General features: G+C 46.3%; 1 protein-coding gene across 4 annotated transcripts in view; it reads left to right on the top strand.

The window, feature by feature from the left end:
- AFF1 (ALF transcription elongation factor 1) overlaps nt 1–24,689 on the top strand; it is a 195,127-nt gene that overhangs the window by 37,592 nt on the left and 132,846 nt on the right. Inside the window, exon 1 of one of the 4 annotated variants that reach the window (XM_060187779.1) lies at nt 23,314–23,489. The exons of the other annotated variants lie outside the window; for them this stretch is intronic. Within the exon in view, the coding sequence (XP_060043762.1) occupies nt 23,473–23,489 (17 nt within the window). The 5' untranslated portion in view covers nt 23,314–23,472. Of the gene's footprint in view, nt 1–23,313; nt 23,490–24,689 lie in introns of those variants that run through there. 4 annotated transcript variants of the gene reach the window in all.

Genomic DNA, 24,689 nt, shown 5'->3' on the forward strand with positions numbered 1-24,689 from the left:
TTTTGCCTCCAGGGTTATTGCTGGGGCTCAGTGCTTGCACTATGAATCCACTGCTCCTGGAGGCCATTTTTTTCCAAATTTGTTGCCCTCATTGTTATTGTTATTGCTATTGCTGTTGTTGTTGTTGTTGGATAGGACAGAAAAATCGAGAGAGGAGGGGAAGACAGAGATGGGGAGAGAAAGATAGACACCTGCGGACTTGCTTCACCCACCACTTGTGAGGCGACTCCTCTGCAGGTGAGAAGCCGGGGGCTCGAACCAGGATCCTTATGCCAGTCCTTGCTTCGCACCATGTACGCTTAACCCTCTGCGCTACCTCCCGGCCCCCTATTTATTTGTTTTCTAGAACAGAGAGAAACTGAAAGAGGAGGAGAGAGAAAGAGAGATACCTGCAGCCCTGCTTCACTGCACATGGAAATTGCCCCAGCCAGCTGAGGACCTGGGGCTTGAACCTGGGTCCTTGTATATAGTAGGGTGGGGTGCCATCGCACAGCCCTAGCCTCCTTGATCAGCATTTTGAGTCTTTATCTTGGGAAGCAGTGTAGTCAGAAAGTCAGGGGTATTGCCTGTATTTTGAAGATTACTCCATGATGTCTCCTAGGATGGAAACACTGATATTGGCACCTTTATGATACTAATAGTTACTATTTCTTTTTTTTTACATGGGTAATATATATATATATATATATATATTTGTTGTTGTTGTTGTTAAATATTTATTTATTCCCTTTTGTTGCCCTTGTTGCACCCTGGAGGGTGCCTGCATTGTATACCCTCAAACCCAGCTTCCCCCCTCCTCTGGGAGGGGGAGCTTCATGCTGTGATGTGTTTCCCTCCCTCCCTCCCTCCCTCCCTCTCTCTCTGTCTCTGCCTCTCTCCTTCTGTCTGAGAAAAGTCCAATCAGAGTTTTGAAGTACCAGTGACAACAGAACTACAGATGGCTGCTCCTTGAGCTGCCACCTGACAGCTGTCCCTGACTCAGGCGATCAATCACCCGTGAATCCACTAGTTAACAGCGGAGGAGAGCCCTCCTGGACCATCAACCAGCCGATAGTTCTGTGCTCTTTTACTGGTTTGCCTGGTTTTTGGTCTCTTGAGTTAAGTGTGCGATGTGCAGCCTCCCTCTCCCTCTCCCCCCCTCTGTCTCTCTCTCTGTGTGTGTCTTTCTGTCTGTGATCAGCATTCCTTTATTGTCCCTTGCCCATTATGGAAATTTCTGCACTCACACGTGTGGTTGCTGTGTCAGGCACAGCCCTGCAGTGACCTTCCCCCGGGCTGTGGGCCCTGGGAAATGGCAAAGACTTGTAAAAACAAGCCAGTGGTGGGTGGCAGGTAAGCTGCTGGGGCAAGATTTATGAGCCACATCCTGTTCTGGGATCACTGCTGGGGACTCCAGAAGGGGAGTCGCTGTGAAATCAATCAGAAAGGCAGCTCAGGAAATCAAGGCAGCCTTCACAGATGACTTTCCCAGAGCACGTGGAGGTGGGTGTAGCAGTGGGTGGCTCTCTCCTTAACTGGGGACGGTAGGGTGGGGTGGGGTGGGGTGGGGTGGGGTGGGGTTTGCTGAGTTGAGATCTCAATATCTTTCAGAAGTGGGAAATGGAGCAGGAGACCCAGGGATCCAGAGCTCTGAGGAGTGGTGAGGAAGCAGTGGGCACTGGGCTGTGCTCTCCAGCCTCTGCACAGGGGCTCCTCATGACTATTTCCCTGGGGGGGGGGCACATGTACTCATGAATCCTGGCTCTGCTCCAGTGCTGCTGAGGCAGGTTTCTTGGTCAGAGAACTGCATCTGATCTGAGATACCTTGTTGTGTATGCACCCAGGGGGTCTTTCCCATTGAAGATATCAGCCCTTCAGGAGGTGTTTGACTGTACATTAAGATATGCTACAAAGGGGTCAGGTGGTGGCACACCTGGTTAAGTTGCACATTACAGTGTGCAAGGACCCAGGTTCAAGCCCTTGGTCCCCACCTGCATGGGGAAAGCTTCACAAGTGGTAAAGCAGGGCTGCAGGTGTCTTCTCTGTGTCTTTCTCTCTCTATCTCCTCCTCCCTTCTCGATTTCTTTCTCTGTCTCTATTCAATAATAAATAAATAAATAAAAATAATTTTAAAGAGATGCTACAAAATGTAAAAATTTTTTTGGCTTAACATTGACTTGCAATTTCAAGCATCTTGGGAGTCTAGTTTTACACGTGTGTGTGTGTATGTATGTATGTATGTATAAGACTCACCACACCTACCACCAGAGGTCCACAGAGTGCCCTGGCCCCTCCTCACCTTGCCTCTCTCCCCACTTCCTCTCTCCATTCCACCCAGATAATCACCATCACAGTCAGTTTTGTTATAATTGTGTTGCAAGTTCATTTGTTTTAGCTATTTCTGTCCCACATTTGAGTCAAACCATCTGGTGGTTAGTTGTCTTTCCCTTACTCATTTCACTTAGCTCAGTCACTTTGAGTTCTATTCCTTTTTGTCCTGAAAAGCTAGATGCCCATTGATCTTTCCTTTTTTTTTGGCTACAGGGTTATTGCTGGGGCTTGGTGCCAGCATTATGAATCCACTGCTCCTACAGGTCATTTTCTCTACTTTATTGGGTAGGATAGAGAGAAATTGAGAGGGGAAGGGGAGATAGAAAGGGAGAGAGAAAAAGAGACACCTGCAGACCTGCTTGTGAAGTGACCCCCGCAGGTGGGGAGCCAGGGGCTCAAACTGGGATCCTTGTGCTGGTCCCTGTGCTTCATACTATGTGTGCTTAACCCATTGTGCTATTGCCCAGCCCCCTTGCCTCCTTCCTTTCTCCTTTCTTTCCTCCCTCCCTTCCTTCCTTCCTTCCTCCCTTTCTTCCTTCCTTCTTTCCTTCCTCCTTCTCTCCCTCCCTCCCTCCCCTTCCCCCCCATCACAGAGCACTGCTCAGCTCTGGCTTATGGTAGTACTGGGGACTGAACTTGGGACCTCAGGCCATGAAAGTCTTTTGCAGAACCTACTATACTATCTCCCCTACATGATGTCATTTTTTTCTTCTTTCTCTAATGACAAAGTAATGTTGCACTGAATATAGACCCAACTCCTAAGAGGTGGGGAAGATTGCTTAATGGTTATGCAAAGAGATTCTTTGCCTGAGGCTCCAAGATTTCCCATTCAAACCCCTACCCCCCATAAGCCAGAGCCAAGGAGTGCTTTGGTAAACAAACAAACAAACAAACAAAAATGAATAAAATAAAAATCATCCCAGGGAACAGTGGCATTGTGTGTTCATGGGATCCCTCAACACAGCAAAAACATTTGGAAAAAAAAAATAAAGGTGCAGTGTATAGAGCTAATGAAATAGCTCACTTGGATAGTGCGCTGGTTTGTTATGTGTAAGACCCAGGTTCTAACCTGGCTCCAGAATCCCAGGATCAAGCCCCCACACCATCATAAGCCCAAGCTGAGTATTGCTTTTGGGGAAATAAAATAAAAAATAAAATAAAACAGGGAGTCAGGCGGTGGCGCGAGGTGTAAGAATCAGTGTAAGGATCCTGGTTCGAGCCTTGGCTCCCCATCTGCAGGGGAGTTGCTTCACAGGCGGTAAAGCAGGTCTGCAGGTGTCTGTCTTTCTCTCTCCCTCGCTTGTCTTCCCCTTCTCTCTCCATTTCTCTCTGTCCTATCCAACAACGATGACATCAATAACAACAACAGTGATAACTACAACAACAATAAAAAACAACAAGGGCAACAAAAGGGAATAAATAAAATATTAAAAAAAGATAAAATTAAAAAAAAATCTGAGAGAGAGAAACAGGGACAGAGAACCAGACAGGCAGACATCCTAGTATGGCTCAGTTCAGGCTTATGATGCTGCTAGGACCATGTGGGTTCCAGCCTTGAGACATGCAAGTCTAGTGCTCTTGCCTACTGAGCTGTCTCCCTGCCTCCCGTTTCTATCCACTCATCTGAATGGGCAGGCATATTTATTCTACAAGCAATAACGAAATTACACACTTATAATAAAGGGCAGAATGACTCTGAGTCAGCCTGACAGAAGGTACAAATTACATGCAGAATGAATACTATGTCTCTCTCCTTTGCTGATGGAAATAAAACAACTGTCCTTAATTAGAGGCAGCTAAGCACACATCTGTGACCAGGTTGGGGGGAAGCTGCTTACTGGTGACACTTCCATTTTCACAGGACTAGGATCCCTCAGGATGACCTCTAGAGAAACATTTTACAGAGTAGGGGAGATAGCATAATGGTTATGCAAAGAGACTTTCATACCTGAGGCTCCAGAATCCTAGGTTCAATTTCCTGCACCACCCTAAGCCAGAGTTGAGCAGTGCTCTGGTAAAAACAAACAAAATAAACACACACACACACACACACACACACACACACACACACACACACACACACCATCTTACACATCTAGCAGTGACTTTTTCCATGTGCGTGGGTTAATTTTGCTGTTAGGTTTAAACATTTAAGTGGTGGTCCAGGAGGAGTGCAGTGGATAAAGCATTGGATTCTCACCCATGAGGTCCTGAGTACAATCCCTGGCAGTACATGTGCCAGAGTGATGATTGGTTCTTTCTCTCTCTGCCTATCTTTCTCATGAATAAATAAACAAGTTCTTAAAAAAAAATAAACACTTAAGTGAAAGACTTTGTAAAAGTATTGTTTGAAAACATAAAGAAACAGGCACTCATCATGTCGCTTCCTTAAGAAGAAAATCAGCAGTGTTTGTTGGCCTGGGCAGCTAGTGTTTGGACCTGGTTCTGTGTGACGACAGATGAAACCAATAGGGTCCTGGAGTAGTCTGAATTGTCTGTCAAGGTTCTAAAGCAGGGGGTGGGGTGGCATGGAGGACCAGTGTTGGGTACATAAAGGCAGGCTTGCTGTTCTGTGTGTACTCAAGTCATCAGGAAGGGTCTCTGAGGGCAGGTGACAGAGATTCCAGTGGAACCTTGAGTATAATCCTGAAGGTGACTGGAGCCTGGGAATGTCCAAAGGTCCTGAGGGAACAACTTTGTGTGTTGAGGTTGCAGACACCCTGGAGACCTTGTGAAGTATGATGGGAAGTGCTGGAAAGGTGGAGGGAGAGGTTGTGATGGAGGAGAACCCTGCTGCTGACTATCTCTCTGGGCGGGGGGTGGGGGGTTGTGAGTGAGCAGCTGCTCAGGGAAAACTTGCCTGCCGTGGGTGCACCTCACAAATGGAGGAAGGCTGATGCAGGGACCCCAAATGCTATAGAATGGGGAGTGGGTCCAGAATTGTCCTGCTTGTCAGCTTTAGCATTTTGCTATACAGATAAGTGCATTTTCTTTCTTTCTTTCTTTCTTTTTTTAGATAAGTGCATTTTCTAGGGTGCCTTTTTTTTCTTTCAGAAACAGGGAGGGAGGGGAGAAAGAGAGGGAGGAAGAGAGATACCTCAATATCCTTTCGTTTGCATTATTAAAAAATAATTATCTTTATTAATAGCCAGAAATTGAGAAAGGGGAGCTCGAGAGGGAGAGAGACAAAGAGATACCTGCAGCCCTGCTTCACCACTGATGAAGCTTTCCTCCCTGCAGGTGGGAGGGACAGGGGGGAAGCTTTGCGAGTGGTGAAGCAGGGCTGCAGGTCTCTCCCTTTCTCTCTCCCTCTCCCTCTTTCCTCCTTCCTCTCAATTTCTGCCTGTCTCTATTCCAATAAATAAAGATTTTAGAAAAGGAAGAAGAAATTGAGAGAGGAGGGGGAGAGATAAAGAGACACCTACAGATTGTCTCACCACTCATGAAGCATCCCCCCTACAGGTGGGGAGCTCAACCAGGTGCACCACCACCCAGTCCCATTATTTGGCATTCTGAGTCTTTAGGGAAGCAGAAAACCAAGAATATTGCCTGCATTTTGAAACGTTCTCCTTGGCATGGTGCTCCCCTATGGTGCCCAAGGGCTGGAACCCGAGTCGTTATTCAAGGTCACATGCACACTGTACCATATGTGCTGTCTTCCGTGCCCCACAGCCTGTCATGTTGAAAAGTCACATCTTTCAGGAGTGACTGTGGACACATCCCACTCACTGTACCATAGAGAAGGGACTCTGACCACCCTCCCCTTCCCATGTGCAGATGAGGCTTCTCAGATCTGTCACTCTCTTTCTACTCTGGGCCAGCTGGAGGTGTGGGGATCAGTGCCACTTCCCCCTGCTGCCACGGGGATGTGCCCACAGGCCTAGTCTTGCACTGCCAATGGGCAGTAAGCATCCATTCAGCTTACCTGGGTGCCTGCTGGGATTTGGTTGTGCCTTGATAGTAAGACCTTGCTGGCAGCTCGTGGCATCAGAAGCTGGTCAGGGATGTGCTGGGCACAGAGCATTGTGCTGTTTTCTTTGAGATCTAGAACACAAATAACAGTTGTTTCTGTTATCACCATTGTCATCATTAATTGCTATTTCTGGGGTGTGGTGCTGGTGCTATGATTCCATTGCTCCTGACAGACATTTTTTTTTCTTTTCTTTTTCTATTTTATTTGACAGGGTAGAGAGAAATTGAGAGAGGAGGAGGAGAGAGAAATACCTGCAGACCTGCTTCTCTGTCCCTGACTTCCCCCTGCAGGAGGGGAGTGGGGTCTTGAACACGGGTCCTTGTGCATGGTAATGTGTGTGCTCAGTGGAGTGCACTAGCACTTAGTCCTTCTTTATTTGATTGGACAGAAAGAAGTTGAAAGTGTGGGGGGTTAGAAACAGAGGAGACACCCACAGCACTTCTTCCTTTTCTAAAAGCTTTATTTATTGGAATAGAGACAGGCAGAAATTGAGAGGAAGGAGGAAAGAGGGAGAGGGAAAGGGAGAGATCTGCAGCCCTGCTTCACCACTCGCAAAGCTTCCCCCCTGTCCCTCCCACCTGCAGGGAGGAAAGCTTCATCAGTGGTGAAGCAGGGCTGCAGGTATCTCTTTGTCTCTCTCCCTCTCGAGCTCCCCTTTCTCAATTTCTGGCTATTAATAAAGATAATAATTTTTTAATAATGCAAATAAAAGGATATTGAGGTGTCTGTATCACTCTTGAAGCTTCCTCCCTGCCGATGGGAGGGAGGCCAGGGGTTTGAACTCCCATCCTTATACATAGTAATGTAGATACTTAACTGTGTGCACTACAGCCTTGCTCCAGTAACAGTTCTTTTTACTTAAAAAAAAGTTTTATTTATTTATTGGATATAGAGAGAGAGAAACTGAGAGGGATGGGGGAAGTTAACAAGGAATAGAGACAGAAAGGCACCTGCATCACTTCTTCACCCCTTGACCAGGGGCTTGAACCTGGGTTCTTGTGCACTGTAACATGTGCACTCAACCAGGTGTGCCAAAACTCAGGCCCCAATAATTTCTTTAAAAATATATATTCGTTTATTTATTTTAATGAGAAAGCTCTGGCTAATGGTGATGCTGAAGACTGAACCTGGGCATGAAAGTCTCTTACAAAACCATTGTGCTCTCTCTTCAGCCTTAAACAATTCTGTTCTCTGCTCACTGACTGGTAATGTGGGCAAGAAGACTAACATGATCACGGAGCTGCAGGTGCCACAGCTGCCTGGGGTGGGGAGGGTTCTGAGCATGTGTGGGCGTGTGGAGAGGGTTCTTCAGTCAGTGAGGTGGCGCCCAGGTAGAGTCTGAGAACAGACAAGGCCTTTCAGGCTGAGGCGACAGCCAACTGGTGCAGTGGGAGGAGGTAGACGTAGTGATAGCTCATTACAAATGAATTCAAACTGCTCCTCCTCCTCCTGTTTTATTTTTTCTGGATCTACAGATGCAGTGTTGTAGTCCACTATTTCTGCTGGTCCCAGGTGGTGCAGGCTGGCTGAGGCCAGCAGGTGTAAAAGGTTCAGTGAGTGCAGAGACAAGACCGAGTCTCCAGGTGTTGTGGGAGGGGTGACATACCTGTAGGCATGACCTTGATGCTGGGGTCCCTGCAGGGAGCACTGCCTGGCCTGTGGGGCTGCTGAGAGTGCTGGTCTGGCTGCAGGACCTGGGATGGAGAGACCTGATAGGGTGGAGCCGGTGCCCTCAGCAGAGTTTCATCCCCTGGCCTGTGCTGAATGCGCTAGGGGGCTTCCCCATTCTGCTTCAAGTGATTCTCCCTTGGAAAAAGAAAGCTTCTTGCTTACCTGTTAGGGAGAGGAGGAAGTGTACACTCTGAATTGATGAGAGAGACTCTGTTAACACCTTCTATAAAGACAAGGGCAGCTACTAAGATTTTGTCAGGCAGGTTGATTTGAAAAGAGAAAGGTATTCTAACAGATTTGCCTAGCTTTGCTTACTAGAGTTAGAGAAACTGCAACAAAGAAATGTGTTTTCTGAGTCGCTTTAATCCATCCATTCGTTCAGTAAGTGCTTATTGAATATTAACTATGTCAGAAGACCGTTAAAATTAGGTGCTGTGGTATCTTTCACTCTCTCAAAAAATAGGATGGGAATGGCCCTTAGATCCAGAGCAGGGCTCAGAGCTCAGCCCCTGGTGTTCCCACACCTGACACTTAGGACAACATTTTTATTTATTCTTCTGACCTTGGGCATACACTGTTTCACCACTCTTGAGCTGACCTTTTCCACTCAGTTAGAGAGACAGCAGCTGTGCCCAGAGTGGTGGTCTCTTACGTGGTACATAAGGCTGAACCATGTCAAGGTACATGCACTCTGGACCATGAGGGCTTTTTGTTTTCATTTATATTTAATCTTTGTGTCTCATATTGCTTATCCAGAGAGCTGAGGTGATGCTTACACCGGCCTTACTGGCTTACTGTAAGGGGTAAACCCTCAGACACTTAGGAGATACTTAGAAAAGGGGCTCCCATACAGCAGGGACCCCTGTGGCCTTGGAAGGGGCCTTAAACTTGACCAGGCACAAGCCCAGAGGGCCTGTTGGGGGTGGGGCAGTGCATGTTACTAGGTTTAAGACATCGGTCCAGTGTGAGTGTGATTGTACCTGAGTCTTGGAGCGGGGAGGCTAGAGCTGTATTTCTCTTTCTTTCTTTCTGTTAAATATTTAATATTTATTTATTTATTTATTCCCTTTTGTTGCCCTTGTTATCTTATTGTTGATGTCATCATTGTTGGATAGGACAGAGAGAAATGGAGAGAGGAGGGGAAGACAGAGAGGGAGAGAGACCTGCAGACCTGCTTCACCACCTGTGAAGTGACGCCCCCGCAGGTGGGGAGCCAGGGGCTTGATCCAGGATCCTTAAGCTAGGCCTTGCACTTTGCGCCACCTGCACTTAATCTGCTGCACTACTACCTGACTCCCTGGAGCTGTATTTCTGTGGGTTCTCCGACTTTACCCTCCCCCACCACACACATAATTACTTGCCACTCCTGGGTTTCCAGGTCAGTGTCTCTCCCTGATGGCACTTTCCCTTTGTTTTAAGGTGTGTGTTTCTCCCCCATGTGGGGTTCCCCAGGGTGCTGGGCACCAGGTGCATCATCCCTCTCTCAGGACTAGAACTCCTGCCACCCCTCACTCCCTGCCCAGGGCTCCCCACCAGCTCCTGCTGAGTGTGCTTGATTGAAAGTTTTGCTGGGGAGTTGCCCAACCTTGTAATTCAGGAGGGAGATCCAGCCCTTCCAGGAGCAGTCTGGACAAGCTTTGAGGCTGGAGAGGATGGGGATGGGGGTGTGCCCTCTCACACCCCCAGCACTCACTGAGACCCTGAGGCCAGCTGTCTTCTGCGGGTATACTGGGGGTCCCAGAGGCCCCAGCTATGGACGATGCTTGGGCTTCTGTCAACTCCTCAGTTCTTCTCAATTGTGTGGAAAGGAAAAACTTGCTGACTTTTTTTTTTAAGACTTAATTAGGGTTGGTGATATAATGGTTCTGCAAAATACTTTCATGCCTGAGTCTCTGAGGTCCCAGGTTCAACCCCCAGTACCATCGTAAGCCAAAGCTGAGCAGTGCTCTGGTATCTCTCTCTCTCTATTTTTCAAAACATTTTTATTTTTATTTAATTTAATTTCTTGGACAGACAGAAATTGAGAGGGAGGGGGAGCTAGGGAGGGAGAGAGACATCTGCAGAGCTGCTTCTTCACTCACAAAACTTTCCCCCTGCAGGTGGGGACCAGGGGCTTGAACCTGGGTCCTTGTGCATGGTAACATGTGCACTCAACCAGGTGTGCCACCACCCAACCCCTTCTCTTTCTCTCTCTCTCTCAAATTAAAAAAATAAATAAAAATAAAAATAAAAAATAATATTAAAATAATAAATTAAAAAAAATAAAGGATGGGGCCAGGTGGTGGTACACCTGGTTAAGTGCGCACGTTACAATGTGCAAGGGGCAAGGTTCAAGCCACCAGTCCCCCACATGTAAGGGAAAGCTTCACAAGTGGTGAAACAGTGTTGCAGGTATCTCTCTGTCTCTCTCCATCTCTGTCTCCCCCTTTTGATTTCTGATTGTCTCTATGCAATAAATAAATACAGAAAATAATAGAAATTATTAAAAACTGTTTAAAAATATTAAAATAATTTAATAATAAAATAATTAAAATAATAGTAAATAATAAAGATCTAGCTAGATAGCATAATGGTAATGCCAAAAAAATAAATTATTTAATCATTTAAAGAGAGAGATGAGATAGGATGAGAGCGAACCAGAGCATCACTCTGGCACATGTGATGCTGGGGATTGAACTCAGAACCTCATCCTATGAAATTCCAGACTCCAGCACTGTGATACCTCCCAGACCTTGGCTGCTCATCTGTTTAGTGAGGAGTAAGTGATGGAATGGTTTAGTTGTAGTGGGGTTTTGGCTTAGAGGTGCAATGACTTCGATCAGAATTTTTTCTCCCTCACGACTGTCTCCTTGACAATAGCTAGTTTCCAGTTGCCTCGGTGCTGTCTGTCTGTCCATCCAGTGCTGTGTGGTGGGAGCGTGTCCTTGTGACTTTCCCTCAAGTCTGCAGGGTGCTGAGACCTGCAGGGTGAGGCTCCAGCAGGCTCTGCCCTTGGATACAGCACCGGCTCAGCCTCTGTGTCCCCCACGGCTTCCTGTGTTGGAACTCGCTCTCTAATCAGTGTCGATTATGATGCTGGAATGCAGGCACCGCACTGCACACTTTTATTACAGCCCGTGTCTGGAGCTGCCGGCTCTACCTGTCTCTGTGTTTGCTCTGGCGCCTGTAGTCTACCCTCATTATCTTTTTTTTTTTTTTTTTTTAGTAGAAAAGGCATTTTCCCAGTAGAGAGCACACTCATACACTTTATGATGTACCAAGCCCTGGCTTGGAGTCTTGGGACCACACTGCCCTCCCCCCTGTGGCCCTGAGCGCTGTTACTGAATGTCTTCAGTTTCTGAATTTGAACCAGCTGGGATGCTGGATGTATGCTTGATCTTTGGCGCTATCAGGCTCACACATGTACCCAACAGATCTTCATCCTGCTCCTGACTCCTTACTATTGCTTGGGAGGAGGCACAGTGGATGGAGCCCTGGACTCTCAAACACGAGGTCCTGAGTTCAGTCCCCACAACTGCATATACCAGAGTGATGCCCTAGTTTCCTTTCTCACTAATGAATACCCCCCCCCTTTTTTTTTTAAAGAACAAGACCTGCTTGGGAGTGGGATAGTAATTAAATTGTTAGGCTTTTTAAGAGCATTAAAATTACCCAGGTATTTTGTGGTTATTGTGTGAAAACTTTGTTGTAAGATTTTTTATTTTAAAATATCAAGTCTGCTAAAGCATTTACTTCAAAATGTCTAATATAAGTGGCTGGACAGTGGCACAATCATTTGCATGCACAATGACCCAGGTTCTAGCCCCCAGTCCCTACCTTCAGGGGGCAGACGTTATGAGAGATGAAGCAGTGCTGCATGAGTGTCTCTTTGTCTCTCTCCTTCTCTGTCTCTCCCTGCCCTCTCAGTTTCTCTGTGTCCTGTCACATAAATGAAAACTCAAATACAATGCTCTTTTTTAAAAAAATTTTTATTTTTTATTTTCCCTTTTGTTGCCCTTATTTTTTATTGTTGTTGTAGTTATTTTTGTTGTTGTTATTGATGTTGTCATTGTTGGCTAGGATGGAGAGAGGAGGGGAAGACAGAGAGGGGGAGAGAAAGATAGAAACCTGCAGACCTGCTTCACAGCCTGTGAAGCGACTCCCTTGCAGGTGGGGAGCCTGGGGCTTGAACCTTGATCTTTACACTGGTCCTTGCGCTTTGTGCCAAGTGCGCTTAACCTGCTGCGCTATCGCCCAACTCCCACAATACTTTTTTTTCCCCCCACAATATTCTTTTAATGTGGAAAGATGCTCAGTTATACGCAGACAAGAGTAACATGACACTAAGCTCTCATTTTGCCAACCAGGATGGTAGAAGCTAAGTATTTGGTGATTTCTCCCCGCCAGCTCTTCCTCCCTTTTTTTTTTTAAAGCAAGTCAGTGAGAACAAGAGAGAGAACGGAAAAGATGGCAGCACTGAAGCTTCATTTAGTGTGGTGTGGTGGAGGCTGGGCTTGAACCTGAGTTGAGCTTGTGGCCAAGCCCCTCACCATCCATGTGAGCTATTTTGCCAGCCCATGGTGACTATTTTCTCACAGAGACTCTTGCAGAGGGGGAAGTCCTGGAAATCCTGTGCTCTCCTCACAGTCGGTGGGAATGCAAACTGGTAAGATCCTCTCCAAGTGGCAGGAGTACATGTGCATTTACCCTTTGATCTAGGCCGCTCACTTCTAGGAAGTTATCCACAAGATATACTGGCAGGAAGAGGGAGAAGTTATCTACAGCTTGGTTCATCACAGGTTTTATCAAACAGCAAAAGATTGGAAATAGCCCCAATGTCAGTTGGGAGTTGGTATTAAATTAAGCTGCTCCTTAACACAATGGGACATTATACGGCTTTAGTTAGCTATTTTTATGAGTGAGAACATTGTGTAGCTGCAAAGGGAAATGAGAACTATTATTTCCTACAACAGTGTGACCTGTCTTAGTCATATTGTTTTAAAAGCAAAGTATAGCTACTGTGAGATAGCTCACCCTGTAAAGTGAGAGTCTTACCATGCACAAGACCTAGGGCTTAAGCCCTGGCACCATTTGGGAGCACTGTGTGCCATGGGGGAACTTTGCAGAAGGTGGAATCATGCTGTAAAGTCTTTCTTTCTTTTGAAGACAGAGACACCACAGCATTAAAGCTGTCCCTGGAGCTGGCCTCAAATCAGGATTTTAAAAATTAATTAATTTATTTATTCCCTTTTGTTGCTCTTGTTTTATTGTTGTAGTTATTATTGTTGTTATCGTTGTTGGATAGGACAGAGAGAAATGGAGAGAGGAGGGGAAGACAGAGAGGGGGAGAGAAAGATAGACACCTGCAGACCTGCTTCACCACCTGTGAAGCGACTCCCTACAGGTGGGAAGCTGGGGGCTGGAACCGGGATTCTTATGCCGGTCCTTGTGTTCTGCGCCACCTGCGCTTAACCTGCTGCACTACTGCTCGACTTCCAAATCAGGATTTTTGTACATGGCAAAGGAAAAACACTTAAGAGAAACCCAGACCGACGATGACAAATCACTTTGCCATTTCTAGGAGCAATCTCGTCACTTTCAAAAGTAACATCAGCTTTGGGGTGCTATAGCAAAACAATGCCAGGAAAGGTGATTAAAAAAAAAAAACCCTGTTATTATTATTATTTAACTCTAGAAGATGTTTCCTTGAGAGTAGAATCATAGTTTCTCTAGAGAGGTTGTGTGTGAATGATTAAAGCAAGGACTTCTGGACCATCCAGGATGTTGGGTCTTAATTCTACCCCATCACTTTGCTGGAGTGACCTGACTTGAGGAAAATTAGCCAGGGGACCTGGTGGTGGTGTACCTGGTTGAGCACACATGTTACAATGCTCAGGGACCTTGGTTTGAGCCCCTGGTCCCCACCTGCAGGGGAAAGCTTTTTTTAAAAAAAGAAAGAAAATCATCCAGTTTCTGCGTCTCACTGTTCTCCACTATTAATAGATGGTGAGACTGTAATGGACTCAAAGGCATCTGGTGGGAATGAGTTATCTCAGACATCCCTAAGGAAGGGTGTATTCTCTTGACGTTCTCTTTCTGTGACTTGCCTAGTGGAAATGTGGATTGGTCGTGCTGCTCAGCACTTCGAGGCTGGAGGCCAGGTAGCTATGAGTTAGTTTCCTGAAGAGAGCTCTCATCTGGGCTGTGCCGGCACTGGATGAGGTATGATTGGATTAGCAGCAAAAAGCCTTCTCTGGGGGAATTTAGGAAATGCTATCACAATCAAAACCTGGGTTGCTAACACTGTAGGGATTTTTTAAAACAAAGTGCTTAAAATTGTTTACTTAATTAGCTCAGTAGTATATAGGTCCTTAGTCATGAGAAGGCTTCACTGGTTACTAATTAAGGACCCTTTTGCAGAACTGATCAGCAGACGCTCACCCACTGCGCAGAGTAACTTGTGATTTCATATTAATCTGCATAGTTGATGTTTTGCTGCAGGGTAACATTTTCCCTCTATGATTAGAAATTCTTCACTGTGCTGCACAATTGCTCAGAAAGCTCTAAGATCTTTTTCAAGTGAGGAATATATATTCATGTGAGAGAGGAGGAGAAAAGAGAAGCAAGCCAAAGTTGCTCCTGGCACATGCAGCACTAGAGATTGAACTGGCAACTTCAGGACTTCAGCCATGCAGGTCCTGCACTCTACCGGCTTAACTACTTCCCCAACCCACAATGACTCTTATTTAAGTAGTATAAAGTAAGTGACTTGCAGGTTAAGGGTCTGTTAGCTGGTACATTTTGAGTAAACTTTGAGACCAAGGATTCTTCCCATGAAGTCTGTAGAGTTCTCGGGACTCTCCAACTGGGCATCAGAGGGCTTGTGGGTCACAGCAAAGCATAAAAACATGTGTGTTTAAAAAAAAAAAAATCACAAGAATAGAAAGGGAAAACTAAATAAATCAATAGGCTAGGCTTAATTAAATACATAATGATTATGTAAAGACTTTCATCCCTAGGGAGAGGGTAGATAGCATAATGGTTCTTCTTCTAGCGTTTGCCCTTCTTCCGTAGCCAGTCAACAGCAAAGCTGTCTGGAGCTGCTTGTTGCTGGCTTTGAAAGTGAATGGGTACTCACGGAATGTACCACAAGAAGGTCGATCCTTATGCAAACAGACTCTCATGCCTGAGGCTCCAAAGTCCCAGGTTCAATCCCACCTCCACCATAAACCAGAGCTGAGCAGTGCTCTGATTAAAAAAAAACAACAACAACTTGTGGTCCGGGAGGTGGCGCAGTGGATGGGACGTTGGTCTCTCAAGCATGAGGTCCTGAGTTCAATCCCCAGCAGCACATGTACCAGAGTGATGTCTGGTTCTTTCTCTCTCCCCTATCCCTCTCATTTAAAAAAAAAAAAAAAAAGACTTTCATGTCAGAGGTTCCAAGGTCCCGGGTTTAACCCCCAGCACTACCATTAAACCAGAATTGAGCAGTGCTATAGTGTGTCAGAAAGAAAAAAGGCTGTGCAGTGGCACAGTTGGTTAAGTGTGCATGTTACTGTATTCAGGGAAGGACCTTGGTTCAGGTCCCTGGTCCCCACCTGTAGGAAGGAAGTTTTATGAGCAGGGAAGCAGGACTGCAGGTGTCTCTTTTTCTTTCTATCTCTCCCTTCTCTTTGGATTTCTCTGTATCTTTCTACCTAATAAACGAACAAATATAATAATAAAATGTTTTTTTAAAAGTTGAAGAAAAGAAAAGTAAAGAAGGACCTTATGGTGGTCTGGGAAGTGGCTCAGTGGATAAAGAGTTGGACTCTCAAGCATGGGGTCCTGAGTTCAATACCTGGCAGGCAGCACATGTACCAGAGTGATGTCTGGTCCTTTCTCTCTCCTCTTATCCCTCTCATTAATAAATAAACATATATATTTTAAAGCACCTATAAAATTTTTTTTTTTTTTTTGCCTCCTCCTGGGTTCTTGCTGGGGCTTGATGCCAGCACTGCTCCTGGAGGCCATTTTTTCCTTTTTTTTTTTTTTGGCTAGGACAGAAAGAAATTCAGAGGAAGGGGGAGGGAGAGAGGAGGAAAAGATAGATACCTGCAGACCTGCTTCACTGCTGGTGAAGCTTTCTCTCTGCAAGTGGGGACCAGAGGCTTAAGGGCTTGAACATGGGTCCTTGCACACTATAATGTGAAAGCCTAACCAGGTGCACCACCCCCTGGCCCCAGGAAGATATTTCAGAGTTGGGAATCGAGTGGATCCTGATGGTCTGTAGAGCTTCAAAACCAGAACCTGGCATTATGCCGGACACAGGGCACCAAGAGTCTGTATGGATTGAGTTTTCTGGGGAAGCCATGCCTATTTATGCAGGGGGTACTACTGAGCTATACAGAGCTGGGCAACATCCAGTGAACATACACAGTCATGTTTCAGCATGTACAGAAATTTGTGGGGTGACATCACCTGGGGCTTTCTGTGTGGTAATGAGGAAGCAGGTCAAGAAGAGTGCCATCAAACTGTCCCCAGTGGCCACTTCCACTGGGGTCTTTCCCACCTGTACAAGGGCTTTTGTAAGTTTCTGTCTTGATCCAGTCCAGTCAAAAGAATGTGATTGTGGTTGTTCTCAGGAAGAGGGTTTTTAAAAAAAATTTATTTATTTATTCCCTTTTGTTGCCCTTGTTGCTTTATTGTTGTAATTATTATTGTTGTCTGTCTTTGTTGTTGGATAGGACAGAGAGAAATGGAGAGAGGAGGAGAAAGACACCTGCAGACCTGCTTCACCACTTGTGAAGCGAATCCCCTGCAGGTGGGGAGCCCGGGGCTCGAACTGGGTTCCTCCCACTGGTCCTTGGGCTGTGCCACGTGCGCTTAAGCAGCTGCGCTACCCGCCCCGCCTGACTCCCAGGAAGAGGTTTTGACATCATTCAAATCATGTGTTTTTGTAGTTTATTTATTTTTTTACCAAAGCCCTGTTCGGCACTGGTTTATAGTGGTGCTAGGGATAGAACCTGTGACTTCAGAGCCTCAGGCATGGAAAGTCTTTTTTTTTGGGGGGGTGGGGTTGGGTAGGTGGAGGCTAGGGTAGGAGTAGATCACAGTGATTATGCAAAAGAAACTCTCCAGCCTGAGGCTCCAAAGTCCCAGGTTCAATCCATGGCATAATGTAAACTAGAATGGAGCTGTGCTCTGGTAATCAAAACAAAAAAAAGAAAAAAAAACTATTATGCTGTTTCCCATACCCCAACATGTGATTACATTTCTAGCCTGTGGTAGATGGATAATCTGTGGGTAAATGCTATTAATAGTATGTTAGGGTCAGGTGGTAGCACACTGCCGGTCCCCACCTACAGGAGGAAAGCTTCATGAGTGGTGAAGCAGTAGAGCAGGTATCTTTCTTTCTCTCTCTCCCCCACCCCTCTTTCTATTTCTCTCTGTCCTGTCAGATAAGAGAGAGCCAGGAGCAGTAGATTCATGATGCAGGCACTGAGTCCCAGTCATAACCCTGGTGACTAAAAAAAAATAGAAAAGAAACATTAAAATGGCTATATTGTTATTTAACATGTTACATTCTTTAAAATAATAAGACTGTTACTACTTGTTAACTTAAATTACATTTTTGAAATGTTTTGAAACCACTTAAAAAAAACTATTTTATTATTTATATATTTTTGTTGTTGACAAGAGATAGGGAGAGACTAAGACCAGAGCATTGCTCAGTGCTGGTTTATGGTGCTGCTGCTGGGAATTGAGCCTGGGACCTCAAGACCTCAGGCATGAAAGTCTTTTTTTTTTTTTTTTTTTTTTTGTAATTAGCAATTTAGGGGTTTGGGAGATAGCAATTATTATGCAAATGACTTTCATGTCTGAGGCTCTGTGGCCCCAGGTTCAACCCCCAGCTTCTACCACCCCCCCAAAGTTGAGTAGTGCTCTGGTTAATAAAAAAAAAAAAGTAATTTAATAGTGATTTACAAGGTTAAATAAAGGCATAGTTCTGCACCACTCCCCTGCTAAATTTCTGTGCCCCACCCTCTAATGATAACCACCAGAGTTCTCCTAATATGTTAGAGATGGGTTGACTATATTTTTATAAAGCCTTTTTTGCATGATCATGGTGTCTCTCTAACCCTATATTTTATTATTTTTTATTTATTTTATTAATTATCTTTATTTATTTATTGGATAGAGGCAGCCAGAAGTCAAGAGGGAAGGGGGTGATAGAGAGGAGGAGAGACAGAGAGACACCTGCAACACTGCTTCACCACTCACAAAGCTTTCCCCCTGCAGGTGGAGACTGGGGCTTGAACCCAGATCTTTGCGCATTGTAACATGTTCCCTCAACCAGGTGCATCACCACCCGGCCCCATATTTTATTTTATTAATGAGAGAGAGAGAGAGAGAGGGAGAGAGAGAATCACTGGCATTTGCAATGCTGGGGACCAAACTCAGGACCTCATGCTTGAGAATCCAGTATTATCCACTACACCACTTTCTAGGCCACAGTACCATTTGTATTTTTAAAATGTCCACGGTGGGGGCCAGGCAGTAGTGCAATGGGTTAAGTGCACATGGCATGAATCCCAAAGACTGGAGTAAGGATCCCAGCTCGAGCCCCTGGTTCCCCACCTGCAGGAGGGTGGCTTCACAAGTGGTGAAGCAGGTCTGCAGGTGTCTTTCTCTCCCCCTCTCTGTCTTCTCTTCCTCTTGATTTTTCTTTGTCCTATCCAACAACAACAGTAATGGCAACAGTAATAACAGTAATAATGGTAACAATAATAACAACAAGGGCAACAATAGAGGCAACAAAATGGGAAAAAATTGGCCTCCAGGGGGTCGGTCGGTGGCGCAGTGGGTTAAGCGCACGTGGCGCAAAGCGCAAGGACCAGCGAGCTTCCGGCTCCCCTCCTGCAGGGGAGTCGCTTCACAGGCGGTGAGGCAGGTCTGCAGGTGTCTATCTTTCTCTCCCCCTCTCTGTCTTCCCCTCATCTCTCCATTTTCTCTCTGTCCTATCCAACAATGAACAACATCAACAATGGTAGTAATAATAACCACAACGAGGCTACAACAACAAGGGCAACAAAAGGGGGGAAATGGCCTTCAGGAGCGGTGGATTCATGGTGCAGGCACTGAGCCCCAGCAATAACCCTGGAGGCAAAAAAACAAACCTTGTCATATATGAGACTTTAGGTTTGATATTCTCAACACCCCCCCCCCCAAAAAAACAAAACAAAACAAGCTACATTTCCAGTTATAAAAATTGGACTGTCATTATTTTACATGAATTCAGGTGGGGGGGCTGGGGAGACAGCATAAGGGTTATGCAAAAGACTTTCATGCCTGAGGTTCAAAAATTCCAGGTTCAATCCCCAGCACCACCGTAAGCCAGAGCCAAGCAGTGTTCTGGTAGCTCTTTGTGTGTACCTTTCTCTCAGTTGTTAAAAGTATAGTAATAATAATAATAAATAAAGGCAGGTGGGTTCTCAGTTCTCATTACATATCTCAGTTCTCATGACATATCATACAGGCATATCTGCTCTGTATTTGATGTATTGCAGTGTTTTGATGCCCATAAGTCACATCTGCCTGAATCAGAGTCAGGAAGAATGCATTTTATACTAATGTGACATTAAAACTTCAGAAGTCAATTTCTTAAATTCAGCTATGATGCAGAATTAAAAGTTATATCACTGAGCATCTCCCTCCCCCACTTTTATACTCTAGAGCCAATGATCCGTCATGTACTTTCTTTTTTTTTTTTTTTTTTTTTTTTTTTTTATTAACAAAACCATAGGGTAGGAGGGGTACACACAATTCCCACCGCCCAATCTCCATATCCCACCCCCTCCCCCGATAGCTTTCCCATTCTCTATCCCTCTGGGAGCATGGACCCAGGGTCATTGAGGGTTGCAGAAGGTAGAAGGTCTGGCTTCTGTAATTGCTTCCTCGCTGAACATGGGCGTTGACTGGTCGGTCCATACTCCCAGTCTGCCTCTCTCTTTCCCTAGTAGGATGGGTCTCTGGGGAAGCTGAGCTCCAGGACACATTGGTGGTGTCTTCAATCCAGGGAAGTCTGGCTGGCATCCTGATGACACCTGGAACCTGGTGACTGAAAAGAGAGTTAACATACAAAGCCAAACAAATTGTTGAGCAATCATGGACCCAAAGCTTGGAAAAGTGGAGAGGAAGTATTAGGGAGGTACTCACTGCAAACTCTAGTATACTTCTGCTTTCTTACTTTGGTGCCATACTCCAAACTCAGTCAATTTCTGCTTTGCGTTTCTACTTCTTTTTTTTTTTTTTTTTACATGCATAACATTCCCCAGATTCCCATTTAGCAATACAACCCCCACTATTTCATTCATCATTTTTCATGGACCTGTATTCTCCCCACCCACCCACCCACCCCAGAGTCTTTTACTTTGGTGTAATACTCCAATTCCATTTCAGGTTCGACTTGTGTTTTCTTTTCTAATCTTGTTTTTCAACTTCGGCCATGTACTTTCTTTTTAAAAAAATATTTTGTTGTGGTCTGGGAGGTGGTGCAGTGGATAAAGCAGTGGATTCTCAACCATGAGGTCCTGAGTTCAATCATCAGCAGCACATGTACCAGAGTGATATCTGGTTCTTTCTCTCTCTCTCTCTCCTCCTACCCATGTCCTTGTACATGGTGATATTTGCTGTCAACCTAGTGCACCACCACCCAACCCCTGTCTTGTACTACTTTAAATAAATCTTTTTATTTAATAATTTTGTGTCACTTGGAAAAACATTAGTCACTAAGTTTTCCTCCTTTTCTCTCCTTTTCCTCCTCATAAAAGGAGAGAGAGAGAGAGAGAGAGGGAGAGAGAGAGAGAGAGAAACCACAGTACCTAAGCTTTCTTCAATGTGGTGGGGGCTGGGCTCGAACCTGGGCTGTACACATGGTAAAGAAGCACATTATCTAAGTGAGCACCCCCCTTTTTTTGCCAGCCCTAGCAGAGTTTCCAAAATAACATTGCCTACTGTCTGATCTCACCAGAAAAATCAATATGTATGAGGAAGCTATCAAGCTCACAGTGGCAGATGTGACGTTCTTTCCAAAACGCTTGAACGCTCCAATGTTATACTGGCAATAAATGCTGTCCAGTTGTTTCCTTGAAGAAACAAGCCTCACTTTGTTCACTAGAGAGACCATGTCTGCCAGACATCAAGAAGGAAGAACCACAGTTTGTCAATTGTTCCTTAAGTCAAAATGGTTGTTGGTGAAGAAACAGCCAGCTCAGCTTGCAGCTGGGTCACACAAGTGCTTTTCTTCTGGACAACCTCTGGGGGCCCAGAGTGGTCCATGTGTACTTCCCACTCAGCCAGAAGGATAATAAAAAGACCTTCAAGCTCAAGATTTAATAAAAGCACTTCTTTCTGACTTCCAACTCTTTTTTTTTTTTTCCCCTTGCCTGCTTCATTAGGAAGGCTTCAAAAGGAAGCTGAGTTTTAATTATTTTAAACTGCTAATGGATGTTGTGACGAATGTAGTGTCTGCTCCTTTCGCGGGCTGCTGCCACCACCTTAATTAGTGCAGAGGCTTGAGCAGGGTTTCCCCACAATTGCTTTTGCACCACGGGGTACAAATGTCAGCACAGCTCCAAAGACAAATAATGGCTTTGTGTGGATCTAAAAATAGTGCTGACTTCTTGAGTAGGGCTGGAGGAATCCCAGGGTATCTGGGCAACACTTTGAGAATCACCCCAGAGATGCACCAGGGGCCCTCCTCCCACCCTGTTCCCCAAGTTACCTTTTCAGCATTAGATTATTATTCATTTTTTTATGCTAGATACCATGGCCTTAAGGTTTTTTTTTTTTAATTTTTAATTTTTTGTTTCTAGGGTTATTGCTGGGGCTCTGTGTCTGCTCTATAATCCATTGCTCCTGGAGGCCATTTCCTTCATTTTTGTTGTTACTGTTGTCATTATTGTTGTTAACTAGGACACAGAGAAATTGAGAGAGGAGGGGAAGACAGAGGGGGAGGGGAGAGAAAGATAGACACCTGCAGACCTGCTTCACTGCGAGTGGGGAGTCGGTTCCAACTGGGATCTTTAACGCTGGTCCTCCCGCTTCGTGCCTTGTGCGCTTAACCCGGTGTGCTACCGCCCAATTCCCTTTGTTTGTTTGTTTTTAAATATTTATTTTCCCTTTTGTTGCCCTTGTTTTTTTATTTTTGTTGTAGTTATTGTCGTTATTGATGCCATCGTTGTTAGGACAGAGAGAAATGGAGAGAGGAGGGGATGACGGAGAGGGGGAGAGGGCGAGAGAAAGATAGACACCTGCAGACCTGCTTCACCGCCTGTGAAGTGACTCCACTGCAGGTGGGGAGCCAGGGGCCCTCTGCAGGTCTGCGCTTTGTGCCACATGAGCTTAACCTGCTCTGCTACCACCCTACTCCCTTTGTTTCCTTTTTTTAAGATAGTGATGGAAGCAGAAAGATAAAGAAGCACAACATTAAAAATTTTTTCCATGTGGTGGGCTGAGCTTGAACCTAGATTGCGAACATGGCTAAGGAGTGCACTATCCAAGCGAGCTATTTCTGCTGTCGTCTATGGCTTCTTTGTAACTGTCTGGAGCATCTTGTTGACAGGGGCACTGATGTCTCGATGGGGCAGAATGGGGATTCCACAGGCAGGCAACCCCTCTATCAGCACCCCTCTGAGAACTCCTAGCTCTAGCTTGCAGCTCCCACCACCACCTGCTGGTAAAAAGCCTTCCAGCATCTTTCCCATCCAGGTTTCCTCTCTTTTCCGGCTTAGCTCTGTGCACAGCCAAACGGCACTCTCCGGCTTCCGCGGGCTGGACGCGGGTTTGCACTTGAGTCAGTGCTGACTTCATTGTTGGGTCATATCCTCAGCGGTGCTTCGTCCAGTGTGTCTACCTCCTACGTAAGCATCAGAATGAGTTAGTTTCCTTCTCACTCGCCAAGCTGTCAAAAAAAAAAAAAAAAGTGGGGAGGGAAAGTCGAGGAGCTCTGTAACTCTCTGTCTCACTGCTAGGGCGCGGAGACTGGCACCCGGAGGGCCGCAGGGCGCGCACTTCCCGCGGTTCCCCACCTGGGCTGCGCGCCCGGCAGCCCAGCTGCTCCTGAGCACCGGGAGCTAGCGCGCTGGTGCCCCCGCCCTGCGGCGGGGCAGAGCAGGGCTTCGCGGAGCGCCTGTCCTTTTAAGGAGGCGGACCGTACCATCGGCTCTCCGCGCGGGGGGAGGAGGGGGAGCGCTTCGGTCCGGCAGCCGCAGTGCGCGCACAGACGCCGGGGCCCGCGCTGCCGCCCCAGTTCCGGCGCGGCTCCCGGGAGGCAGCGCGCTCGCGGCCCGGACGTGCAGCTCCCTCCCCCGCCCGGCTCGGCTCCGCCGCCCGCCCACCCGGCAGCGCAGGGAGACCCGCGTCCGCAGGCCGTCAGGGTTCGCCCGCGCTCGGGGCGGGGCGGCGCAGGCGGCCCGGGCTGGTAGCGCGGCCAGAGCGAGCGCGGCGGAGCGTCCCCCGGCCCGGCCGATGCGCAGCGCCGTCCGGGACCCCGGAGAATGGCAGCCCACTCCAGGTGAGCGCGGCGGAGCGGCCGGGGCGGCTCGGGTCGGGTCACGCTGCCACGGTCAGCACAGCGAGCGGACAGGGTTGAGCTAACGGGGCCAACCCAGCCGCACGGCTCTTCCTCGTCTGCAGGCTTCATTTATATACCCCTCTCCGACACAGGGATTTAGTTGGTTTAACTTGGCTACATTTGCCCAGGTTTTCATTGAGTTTCTTTGTGCACCCCTTTTGTTTCTTCGTTTCCCCTCCCCTCTTCTTTTTGGGGGTGCGTGGTGGTTACTATCTTGAGCAGGATTTTGGAAGTCGATTAATGTTAAGTAGCAAACATACCACTTGGCCTTTGGGAGAAGGTGGTAGGGAATTTGCCCTGGGGGAGTGATTGCAGATGTCCTGCCGAGAGAGACGTCGGCGCAGCTCGGGTGGATCTGCTGAGTCTGCAGGGCCGGGCTGGGCCGGGCCGGGCGGGAGCGAGCGCTCCTGCTGTCAGGGGCTCACCTCTCACTGGGTCCCGGTCGCTTGAAAGAGCGATGACACCGCATTCATAATGACTGTAAAACCAAAAAACAAACAAAAAAAAAACAAACAACCCCCCCCCCCCAAATCTTGTATGTGATTTCGTTTTTGCTGTGACAGGCTGCTGAGGGCTAAGGGAAACTTAGAATATATATATATATATATATATATATATATATATATATATATTTTTTTTTTTTTTTTTTCTTTTTGCTTTCAGTTTTACTAGAGAGCACTTGGGTTTTACATACTTAAATAGGAGGCCTCTTCAAATTGGTATTTGCTATATAGTGACGAGGGCTGTCTTGGAAGCCCAAACACAGAAGATTGGTGTCAAAAGTTTAGGACCCCCCCCCCCCATCAAACTTTCTAGGAAGAAGAAGAAAAAACTGCAGAGCTCCTCTGAATGTGCAAGCCTGCTTTGAATATTTAATCTTTCCGAATCAATGGTTTATCCCCCGCTCCCACTATATTGATTGTTCTCAGAAAGGGGCTCATGACATGGGGCCAAGTAGTCCAGTTTGGATGGGAAACAAAAGTCACATCTTATTTTTGCTAATCTCTAGTGAAATTTTTCCTTCAGCTACATTTAGGTAAATCACACCTAACAACTCTATCGTAACTGAGACTTGAATTCAAATGATTTCAATGTCTGTGTCCTTAAACTCATTTTAAAAAATTCTAATGAACGAGACGC

This window comes from Erinaceus europaeus, chromosome 3, assembly GCF_950295315.1.
Source record: "Erinaceus europaeus chromosome 3, mEriEur2.1, whole genome shotgun sequence".
NCBI classification, from domain to species: Eukaryota; Metazoa; Chordata; class Mammalia; order Eulipotyphla; family Erinaceidae; genus Erinaceus; species Erinaceus europaeus.